Source organism: Chiroxiphia lanceolata, chromosome 23 (assembly GCF_009829145.1).
Source record: "Chiroxiphia lanceolata isolate bChiLan1 chromosome 23, bChiLan1.pri, whole genome shotgun sequence".
Taxonomy (NCBI): Eukaryota; Metazoa; Chordata; class Aves; order Passeriformes; family Pipridae; genus Chiroxiphia; species Chiroxiphia lanceolata.
The window spans coordinates 6,540,789-6,552,944 of NC_045659.1; the positions used below are offsets into that span (position 1 = coordinate 6,540,789).

Below are 12,156 nucleotides of genomic sequence, written 5' to 3' on the forward strand. Positions count from 1 at the left end.
GACAGTGCAACTCTTGTGCCTCAGTTTTCCCCAGCGAAGGAGAAGGGAGAACAGTGCCACCCATCCATATCCATTACTGGCAACTGGGAAAACAGCTCCAACACCCCCCTGCAAGCTGCTGAACCCTCTGAACTAGCTGTGGATCTGCTCAACAAGCTGTAACACACAGAATATTCTAGAATTGTCCTTAGGAAACATCTGAAGATGCTTCAAAAGCCAGGCCCCACCCTGGGGAAAAAAATCTGCCAGCCTTTGAGTGCAGCTTCTCCTGTGACAGGAGGAACCTGAGTGCCCAGGGCACCGCAAGGTCCTGGCACCAACTCACTGGAAATGTGAATTTGCAGAGTTCCTGCCCTGTCCTTTAACAAACATCTTGTGTCCTACCCTTGAGTACAGGAACTGCTTTTTGGGAGAAAGATATGGAAATCCCAGGGTGGGATTCCTGGGAAGTCCTGTGCAGGGCCAGGAGTTGGACCCAATGATCCTGATGGTCCCTTCCAATTCAGCATATTCCACCTTCTGTGATTTCTCCCTGAATCCTCTCTAAGGCAAAAATGCTGCAGAATGTCTCTAAACCAGAGCAGGGTGAAAGGGTATGGGAAGGATCCTGGTGTTGGAATGGGATGTGCCTGCAGACATTCCCAGGCCACCTGTGGCTCACTGTATCTGGGGAGCAGTGGCATTATCTCCCTTTCTCTGGTTAAGGATCCAGGCTGAGCTGTCGCCACAGAGGAGTTTTCCACTTCTCAGCATTTCTAGTTCACAGCATTTTCCTTCTTACTCCCATCCCAGGTGAAAGTCAGACCAGAGCAGAGCTTTGGAAACTTTTACCCTTGGTTTCATATTTCCAGACCTTTTTCCCTGTCATACCCCACCTCTTCCCCCAGGACAGCTCCTGTGTTGTGGCACAGAACTCCAGCACCACCCCCCTCCCCGACACCTCATCCAAGGCAGGGGCAGGATTTCCTGGCCCGTGTCAGGCACGTGATGGGGCAGCTGGAAGCACCAAGTCACTGCAGGCAGCCACAGTTTGGTCCAAAGCCACAGGAACACATGGCAAAGAGCCAGTGGATGGGCCTGGATGCTGCCAGTCATGTACCCACATCCATGAAATCCACTGGAGGCACAAGGCAGTCAGCACCAGGCCTGGCACACAGTTCCTCCTCTATTTATTCATCTTACACAACTCCCTTTTGTCTCTGAGGAAAAAAATTCATCTCCTTCCTACACCAAGTTGATTTTCCCCCATAAACCTCCCAGCAATTCAGTGGCAGCGTCATGTGTGGGGTGTCCTGGTAAACATTCCAGACTGGAACTATTCCAGATTCCCTAAGAGAAGCAACAGTTAATAGTACCAGCAGATAACTGCTCTTCCCACACCCCCAAATCCAGCAGGGCAGGGTTTTAACCAAGTACAGGACAAACTGTCATCTGTGACACTTGGAATGTGCTTGGAAGACTCTGGGAGCTCAGGAACAGCATCTGGAACAGCAGCACTGGGCCAGCAGATCTCCCTGCCCTCAATCTGTGGCTCCTGGGACTGGCACTGGCCTGGGCATCACATTTCTGCCCAAGTGACTCTCAGAGCCCATCCCACACCCTACACAAGGCGTGGCTGCACCCACTCCCTCAGCTGGGTGTGCCAGCTTTGCCAGGAGATGGCATCCTGGAATTATATGCCATAGTGCTGATTTTTGGGCAGTTTATAGGTAGCAATAGGACAATTAGCACAAGAAAATCAGCATAAACCCCAGCATGGCATTCAGGGGCCCTTCCTCAGACAGCTCAGGGATCCTGCTCTGCTGGGAGCTGTTGAGGAACAGGCTGAGTGGGACAGACACAGAAGTGCTGGGATTTAAACAAAATATTCAGGGCTTTAAATCACAGAATCATAAAATGGTTTTGTTAGAAGGGATCTTAAAGCTCCTCCAGTCCCACCCCCTGCCATGGCAGGGACACCTTCCACTAGCCCAGGTGGCTCCAAGCCCTGTCCAACTTGGCCTTGGACACTTCCAGGGATGGGGCAGCCACAGCTTCTCCCTATGCCAGGGCCTCCCCACCCTCACAGGGAAGGATTTCTTCTGTATATCTAAGCTAAATTTCCCCTCTGTCAGTTTGAACCCATCCTCCCTTGTCCTGTCACCACAGTTCCTGGAAAACATTCCCTCTCCAGCTCCCCTGGAGCCACTGAGACACTTGGAAGGTGCTCTGAGTTCTCCACACAACCTTTTCTTCTCCAGGCTGAACATCCCCAACTTCAATCCTGAGAGTCTCTGCTGGACATTTCCCATGCAAGAGATGCAGGAGACAATTTTTAAATTAGGAAAATATACACAACCAGGGAAAGTCTCAGCCCACCACACAAATGATCATCTGAGAGGCTCCACAGTTGAAGGGATGAACTTTCTTTCCATTTCCAATGCTCTGAGAACTTTTATAATTGCCCACAATGTCTGTGCCTGGGATGTGTAAAGAAACCTGAAGCACTGGGCCCCCAACCTTCCATTAATCATCTAAGTGTGGATGTAAATTCAACCCCAGATCCCACACTGCAATCAAAACTCATTTCTTTTGACTGTTAATATAATATTCCTCCTGTTTCATGATGAACTATCCAATACATTGAACAGGAATTCAGAAATGAAAGACCCTGCATGGTTATGTCACTGCTTCTAGATAGCTCAGAACCCAAATCAAACATTATACCTGCTCTCAATGTAGCACTTTTGCCATGTTCACACTAATAATGACAATGGATTTTTAGGGAAAAAGAATTTTCACATGTGTTAGTGTTGACAAGCTCCCTGGTGTTACCTCACTGCTCACTGTCCAATGAATTACATTTTCTGACTTATTTATTCTAACTTTTATCTCAAGATCCCCCAGAGACCATCACCAGGGTCACAACCCACAGCTTGTGCCTCATTCCCACCCAATTAAAAGATGCTTTTCCTCCCATGGAAAGTTTTCCATGATTTTGTATAAATAAATGAGTTTAGTCCAAGAGTTAATCTCAACAGATGTAGCAAGGCACTACTAGAGCTTGAGCCAGGATTAAAGGATTTGGCAATGTCCGAAAATTAATAGCCAGGGGAGTATAAATTTAGATAAATACAAGGTCATCTAAAGGTTAAAAGAACACCTTAACCAGAGAGGGAAGGCTGGGGGTGCAAGCAGTTCTGCAATTGCTACTACAGATTTATTTTTCACTTTCATGCCAGTGGCTGCTAAAACTGGAAGTAACACAAGGCTTTAAGGGGAAAAGCCAGGAATAATTTTCCAGTATAACAATAATTTAACAGTAATAATTTTCAGCATACGAGGAGGGAATTTAAGTAAGTGAGAAAGCAGCACCAATATAAATGGCAAGTCAAAAATTGTTTGAGACATTTTGGTTGTGGGTTTTTTTTTTTTGTTTTGACAAAATGTAAAGTGTGGTTTAAATTTCAGTCAGTGTCCTCCTTTTAAATCTGATGAAAGCCAAGCAAAACCTAATAGGGTTAGGTTTTATCCTTAACTTTTTATCAGATGTTTGGCCTTCCTGAGCAGAATCTTCACTGCTTTGTTTGCCAAGTGACTTCCCAGAGAGCAGGACAAACCCGCCTCGTTCCCAAAGCAGCCCCTGCCAAGGTTCTCCCGCTTCAGGGACAGCAGTTACAGGAGGAATGGGACTGTTGGTCCTCTCACCCTGAACCCTTGTTAAAGAGAGATGAACACTTTGGCCAAAAAACTCTTCCAAATTCTTTCCTTCACAAACTCTTTCCTTCACAAACAAATAAAATCTGTGTGGGGTGATAGTTGCCAATGATCCATTCCTGCCTGGTGTGCAACCTGCACTTGGGGAAACTGGTGCTAGAGGGACCTGGGACAAGGCCTGGAGTGGCAGGACAAAGGGGAATGGCTTCCCACTGCCAGAGGGAAGGGTTAGATGGGATATTGGGAAGAAACCCTTCCCTGTGAGGGTGGTGAGGCCCTGGCACAGGTTGCCCAGAGAAGCTGTGGCTGCCCCATCCTGGAAGTGTCCAAGGCCAGGTTGGACAGGACTTGGGCTGGTTGGAGGGCGTCAGAACTAGACAATCTTTAGGTCCCTTCCAAGCCAAGCATTCTGGATTCTGTGGAAGCAGGGCCCTGCAGCCCCACAGCCTCTCCAGCTCCTGTAATCCTGATTAAAAGCAGCCCAGTCCTCCTCCGGTTGCACACACTGGTTTTGTCACCTCACAGGTTGCTGTGGGGCAGCTCTGCCCCTCATGAAACCATTCCCAAAAACCAGAATGACTCAGAACATCCACAAGCAGTTGTGCATCAAACAAGGGCCTGTCCCTAATGATTCAGCTGACACGGAGTCACTGATGGAAAAGACAAAGCATGAAGCAAAGGCAGAGGAGAACAAAGAAGGCTAGAAGGCTGTTAATGTGGAGGTGGCTGTAATTTAGGGAACAATCTTACAAAGAAAGCAGTGACTCACACTCAGAGCATCTGAAGAGAAAAAAGGCTTGAGAAAAAACGTCTTTAAAATCATTTTGCTTTAACCAGAGAAGATGATACGAAGCCTCGTGGGTTGTTTTGCACAGGATTAAGTGTTGCATTGCAGTCGTGAGCTCAGGTAGGGGAGAAAGGCACTGTACCATGGAAATCTATGGACAACAGGAATGGTGAGTCATTCCCGAGGGACAGCTGTGCCTGGTAGGAACACACTGACCCCCACAGGGATCCACTGCAGCTCACACAGGCTGTCACACCTGCCTTCCACTGACCTGCCTCCAGCCCATCCCCACAGCCCCCTCATTATCCCAAAGGATGGAGACGGGCAGGACATCCCCTGCCCAGGACTGACTGTCCTCCTGCCCGGGCAGGCACAACCCACAGCTGCTCCAAATGCACAAAACCAGGGGAGTCCTTTCAAGTCAAGATGTGATTTTTCCCCTGTTCAGTGAAACAGGGGATTTTTTTATCCTCTTCTTGCTCTCCTCCTATCAAGACATGATTGATGATGGAAGCTGTGGTGGGTTTGATAAAACACTGCTCCTTCCCTAGCACAGAGCAAAAACCTGAGAAATAACATGAACAAATTGTCCAAATATTTGGTGTTAGGACTTTGTCCTTTTATCTGCCTTCAGAATCACAATTATCTGGCAAGACAGGCTCTGGTGATTTATTTGATTAATTCAAATGACTGGCTCAACAGATTGCTATCACTTTTACAGTGTTACTAAACAGGAACAGAACTGTTTGCCTATCATAAAGTACTTACACCAAGTACTATAACAACATTCTTCCCCTCCACACTCTTCATCCAGGGCACTTCTGCACTGCTACATCTCCAGGCCTGGTGTAGCAACACCAGATATGAATTTCCTTTCTCTGAACTCTCTTCTCACTGTTAGTATGGTCAAAGAGCTCCATTAGCTCAGGAAATGTACCTTTTATGAACACTCACAGCTTATGGGCCTTAAACAAAACACAGGTCAAAAACCCTCTGTGTCTTTGTACAGGGTCAGAATCTGCATCTCTGTGGAGCTGATGGTGCTTCCTGGCCAGGAAAAGCTGGGAAGTGCATTTCAGAGGAATAGCCAAACCCTGGCAGTTCCCAGGGAAGATGCCCCTGTGCAGGGGAGCTCCCTGTGTGTGAAGGGATGGCTTTAATCAGCACTCACTGAGCTGCTCTGCACCAGCAGGAGCAGGAACACAACAATGGGCTTTTCCCCCACTAGCAACTCCTTCCAACACAACTCCACTGTCTGCATTTGGGAAACATCCCGAGAGCCACAAACCCAGAGCTGCATCTGCACAGAGTGTGAGGGTCAGGGTGACCTGATCCCACTGGCACAGACTTCTGCTTGGAATTAAGGACACGAGATTATTACACCCCTAATTTTCTGTTAAGCCAGAATATGGTGCTCTATTTCTGCAGCTGTTCAGGTCTGTGGTGTCAGGAGCCTGACTGTGCACGGACACAGTCTCATCAATGTGTTTTTGTGCTGGAAAGCACAATGGGATGTGAGCTGGGAGGCACAAGGCAGTGACACGCTGCAGAAGAGCTGCCTTGCTTTTTATGTCTTTAATCACCAATGATACTCTTCAGACCTAGTCCCAGTTTCAGCCAGGCTGACAGCAGGCAGGGAGCTCACACCGAATAATGGAATTATCATCAACCCTGGTAATCCATCAGTGTGTGTAGAGTGTCCACACTCATGCCCAGATCACAAAGTAGCTTTATTTTGCTTTACTGATTCACTTGGAAGTTAAATGTGGCATGGCCTGATCATTCCAAGCAGTACTAAAGCACTTAATTAATATTTGGGAGTTGGAACTGCTGATCTCCAAGGTCCCTTCCAACCCAAGCCATTCTATGATTCTATTTAATAGTACAGCAAATAAAGCTTTAAGGCTTCTAAAATTAGCACAAAAGTCCAGCAAAGCCATAACACAGTTCAAAACCAGAAGTTTGTCCAAGCAATATCAGTGTGTTAACTCTAGAGACAAATCTAATTTCATAGCAGGTATCACATGTCCATGCTCTTCTGATTGTACAAATGAGATGTTATCTGAACTCCCCCATCTGATCCAAAGCCAACAAAAGCTCTGGCTGGGCAGGCAGCAATGTGATCATTTAACTGCCACTGCATCCAGCTGAGATTTGTAGTGTTTGGAGATCCAACTGCTCCCTGACAGCCTGGCCACAGGCTGGACCTGGCACAAAAAGGTCTGCCAGGGAAAAGCTGAGGAACCTTGAGAAGACTTTCCATGCCAAAATACACAAGTGTCTGGTCAATTCTGACCCTCTCCAGAGCAAACTCATAATTCCACCCCTTCACAGACAGCAGCTGCTGGATGAAAATCCCTCTACCTGAAAGGAGCTGAAACACGAGACACAGTAGGAGTCACACCCCCCAACCTGCAGCAGCTTTGGGCTTTGCTTTGTTAGCAGAGACTTTTTTATCTTTTACATTTCCCAATGAGAAAATCCAAGCTAGAGAATAAAACTCTTTGGAAGGGCAGAGCCATTTGGATACAGAAGTTTTGGTACCTAATTCCCAGGTATGTTTAGGACCTTTTGAAAATTCAGTGTAAATCTCTCTGCTGGAAGATTTACAGAGCCCAGCAATCTTTAAACCATCCAGCAAATGCAGACATGAGAGCACAGCTTGGATGGGCGGCTTGTCCAAGGCAGTGGCACTGTTTTGTCAGCTGGAGTTCTCTGAATCCTCAATGTTCTGCCTGAGCTGGTTTTAGCTCCTGGAAGGAACAAGGTGATGTGAACAACAGTGTCAGCTGCCTTGGAGGGGACAGCAGAGCTTCCACAAACATCAGGCCAGCTGTCCATCACAGGGCCATGGCCAGCCCTCCTTCCCATGGCAGGCAGGGAGCGAACTTCCCATGGAGTCCCTGGGTGTCTCCAGCCCAAGCCCAGGGAGAAGGGAAGTGCCCTGACACCAACAGGACATCCTACTCATCCCCACAGTCAATCCTTGCAGGCACAGCAGCTCCAGGAACAAACAGCTGAATTTCCCGCCTTTATTTAAGTTTTATCATCATCTCTGGTGCTTGTGCCTACCTGAAATCCATGTTTTCCTCTCCACCACGAGGTCAGCTCCTTTGGTGGCATATCAATGACAGACACAATGTCTCCCACCTGCACAAGATTGACAACATCAATCACAGCCTGCCATGAGCACAATCCCAAAAACTACAGTCCCCAGCATGGCAAGAAACTATAAACTCCACATCTGCCTTTGCAAAGCCAAACTGTGAGGGGGAAGAGTTACTGGATTCTCCAGCTGTTCCTAAGGAAAGGGGCCTTAAGAGTAGCAGGATCTCTGCCCAGGGGTACAGGAGCGTTCTGATTAAACTGTAGGGATGGTGTCAAACACTTTGGAAAATACTCTCAGGTAGCTGAACTAATTTTTACTCCATGCCCTATCCATGTGTGTGTGGGCACTGACATGTGTCTTCCTGTCTCCTCTCACAGTAAAAAGTCAAGAGCTGCCTTTGTAGCTCCCAAACTGCCCCAGATGTGCTGGTCTGGGTTGGGAAGGGAGCAGAGGAGAGGTGGTGTCACAGCAACAGGATGGAAATGGCCAAGGAGACCAAACAGGTTTTCTGCAGCTTTGCTCACTCACATAAAAATGTAATCTCACAATGGTTCCAAAGGCAATCAGTGTCATCAATACTGCAATGGGCTTGGTTTGAGTGGGGGCTCTATTACAGATAATGACAAGGGGTAGAATGCAAATAAGTCCTGCAGGCAGGGAGAGCAAAAACTGGGACCAGTAATGCCCAACTTTCACCAGATGTTTGACACTGATGGGTCTCAGTGTGTTTTACAGGAAATACAATACATCCCCAGTTTTCAGCTAGGGATAATGGACACACAGGGAAGTGATTTCCTCAAGGGAATGGTGGACCAAGAGCAAAGCAAGTCTCCACTGAGGAAGCTGCTGTCACCACACGAGCAGAGACACTGGGTGTGTTCCTCAGTCCTGGGCAGCAAAATCCCACTCAGCTACTTGTGCAACTGCCCACTGAAAATTAAGAATATCCTAAACACGAAAGGGATGATTTGGGTTAGGGAACAGGACACAGCACTGTAAAACAGCTGCTCCTGTTCCATGTCTATCCTGCCAAGGTTTCTCTCTGCACACACTTGGGAAGCCACACGTGCCTCAGTTTCCCTGCTCACACACTATTCCTCATAACCTGGGCTGCATTCCAGCTGCATTCCAGCCTGCTGGCACAGAGCAGGATTTACAGCAGGGAGTGCCAGCTCAGTGCCCTCATCAGCACTGAGCCCCTGGCAAACAGCCTGGCTCCTGTGCTCCATGGCTCCTGTGCTCCTGTGCTCCATGGATCCTGTGCTCCTGTGCTCCATGGCTCCTGTGCTCCATGGCTCCTGTGCTCCATGGACCCTCACTGGGGGTGTCGTGCCCACCTGTCTCTCTGACCCATGCAGTTCTTTGCTCTGCATTAGTAACTGCCTCCATTTGGAACATGAACAAACCCCTGGCAGCACCAGACTATCACTATTATTCTTCCTTCCTGTGCTGCACATGAGAATGTGCTCACAAAACTCTTCTGGGCTCTGTTTTCCTTTACACTGTTTGCAGAGCACTGTGCACACTCCAGTGACAGGACCATTGCTCAGAGCAGTCCCAGTGTAAACTGCTGCTGTTTGGGTTAAACAGGCAAGTCCCTGAGAGCCAAAAACTTCCACAGTCTGACCCTCCAGATCTTGGATGGGGTTTGGAGCAACCTGGTCTATTGGAAGGTGTCCCTGCCCATGGCAGGGGCTTGGAAGTAAATGATCTTTAAGGTCCCTTCCAACCCAAACCATCCCGGGATTCAATGATTCATGTGGGATTTTCACACCAGCTGTAGACCATCACTTGCCCTTTAAGTGCCAAATCCTTTGCCAGTCTGGTTCTTTACTTTTCATGGGAGCAGACACTCAAAAATGATTTTAGACACGGACTTGCTGAGAGGAACAGAGGTTGTATAACCTGGGCAGTGAGTAATTAAACTTGTGTCCGCACACACATACATGGACAGTGACCCTGAAGAGACACAACACAACACAGGGACTCTGCAGGGGCTGCTCCTGCTCATGGACCAGCCCAGGGGACTTGGCAGGAGCTGTTTAACCAGAAGATACTAATGCCAAGTAAAGCTATATTTTAGAGATGACTGAACATCTGCCTGTCTCTAACTCACTGCAGATCGAATATTTAACTCAATCTTCTAAGCTTCACCTCACAAAACATTCTGAAAGCATCTGGATATATTCATGATGGGCACAAAAACACAGACACACACACACAAACAGATTACATTCATCTCTGTCTGACAACAAGGAATAAAAGTGCTTTATTTACCTCAAAGGACAGTTCATCTGCTGCTTGAGCAATATATCTCTTAATAACATGGGCAGCAGCAATAGCAGGAACGTTAATGGACGATTCCTCGTGGACTAGCAGGTGGTTCCCCTTGTTATCAATCTGCAAGAGAGAGAGACTGTGAGGCAGCTGAGGACAAGGGAGGAGGGGTTTTATTGGTGCTCAGACACAGCAGAGGCTTCAAGCTGATGCAGAGAGACAGCCCAGCTCGGGGCCCCAGCAGAGAGCTGGGAGTGAGGGCACAGCACAGCCAGCACAGCTCTCAGGGGCTGCACAAGGTCGTGTGGCTCCAGCCACTGAGCAGAAAAACACTGCATTGTGCAGCTCTGTGCACAAGCAGGAACACCCAGCGAGGGTTTGCACCTCCCTTTAGCACCAAATCAGGTTGTTTTTCCTCAAGTACTTCAAACAGTGCTACAAAAATTCTCTACAAAGTGGAATTAATGCTCAAGAAGAGGCTCTGAGGGAGGAAATGCTGTCAAACCAAAAACTAGTGTTGCTTTCAATTTTCTCCCACCCTTTTATTTCTCTTTTTAAAGAAAACATGCCCCTCCCCCTCTTTGCTGCAGGAATGCAAAATTCCCAGATTTTTGTGCTTGTGTCAAATTCTGTAGGATTCTCAGTCAGTTCTGCAATAATTCTGTGTTCTGTACTCCACAGGCAATAGCTTTGCTGTGATCCCCAGGTCCACTGGGTTGCTGTAGATCCCCCAGTTTCACTTCTCTCTATAACTTCCTCCCTTTGCTCAGCAGCTTTCCAAGACTGTCTCCTCCCAAAGGATCTCAGGGTGAGGAGGAGGATATCAATGGGGGAAAACTGCAGGAAAACACACTTAATCCTTATCCCAACCATTTAAAAATTAATGGCAACAGTCTAATTATAGCTGCTGCTATTCCTGGTGTGCAGGAATGGGAAGCCACACGTCTGTCCCCAGGCTGAGCAGGGACAGCTGGACCCTGCCCTGATCCCAGTGTTCCTCCCTTCCCATGAGGGCTATTGTTCCCGTGGTATTAGCCCAGAAAGCTGCAGCTGCAGCTCCCCCCATGCAAACAGTGTCCCTGCGGGCACAAGGGGGGCTCTGTCAGCGCTGGCACCCACAGGGGCACAGAGCACCCACTGGGGCTGCAGCTCCCACAAGGAGAAATCATTAAAAAAGAAAGAGGGCAGGCAAACAGCACAACAGAGACAGCTCAAATGGCTCCAGAAATGTGCCACACTTGCAGTAGTGCCTTGCCAAAAAGGAGGTAAGAATGTGAGGCACTGGGAGACTGAGCCCTGCACTGAGAGTTCCCAGCAGCCCATTGCCCCAGTCTCTGCCTCACTGGAGCTGCCACCTCAGTAGTTGTGATTAGCAGCACAACAGTATGGTTTGGGGTGACAAAATCCAAGCAGGAGGGGGGAAAAAACTCCTATATTCTTAATATTGGACCTAATTCCGTGCGTTCTCCGCCTTCTGTGGCCACCTACACCTTACACACCTGGTAACAGGGGAATAAAGCTTTTAGGATGGAATTTCAGTGGCACCAATAGGTCTAGGAGAATTACTGGTCTGGAAGAGAGTAGGTTTGTGGTCAGGAAAGGAAGAACAACCTGAGCTTTGTACTGTACCTCCATCCACGTGAGGGCAGGCCCACAGTTGATCTTGTTGCCTGCGATGGCTGAGAGCCGGGCCAGGTAAGCCATGAGCATCTGGGTGACCAGCTGGGACCAGGGACAACACACACACAGTGCTTCTGTTAGTACAGCACAGTTTGGACAGACTTCTTCACACTTGGAGAGACTATAAATTAGCCACTGCCATAGGCAAGAGCCATAGAAATAAATCTCCTTGTGCAAGGAAATGTATTTCTGCCATGTGAAGCCACAAGCGGAGCTGTAACGATTACACCAAAAAGCTGGAAAGCAGCAGCTCGCTGTGAAGGTAATAATGTTATTTTCATAAGATATTTAGATTTTCATGATTTCCCTTGTCAAGATACCTCAAATCTAAAGCCTTTTTCTCCTCAGGGATTTCACACCCATGTTACGGCCACCAAACACACCTGAGAACCACTTAGTGAAACAAAACCCTGGCTGCCCCTTCCACCCTCCTGCAAACCCTCAAGAATGTGGCAACTCAGACTGACCCCCTGGGCAAAGAGTAATATTTCAAACAGTAGAGGAGGGGTTTAAAAATACACTTAGCAATGTCTCCTCTGTAACAGTAAACTTGTTTTTATTAAAGAGAAACTCGTGAGGTCTTTCCAAAGGCTCACAGTGACAGTGT

At 48.0% G+C, this 12,156-nt stretch overlaps 1 protein-coding gene across 1 annotated transcript in view; it reads right to left on the reverse strand.

Annotated features, from left to right (window-relative positions):
- The window catches only part of ARHGAP32 (Rho GTPase activating protein 32), a 184,284-nt gene that overhangs the window by 65,294 nt on the left and 106,834 nt on the right, over positions 1–12,156 (reverse strand). The window contains 3 exon segments of the mRNA XM_032709480.1: positions 7,556–7,633; positions 9,870–9,992; positions 11,499–11,591. Coding sequence (XP_032565371.1) covers positions 7,556–7,633; positions 9,870–9,992; positions 11,499–11,591 — 294 coding nt within the window.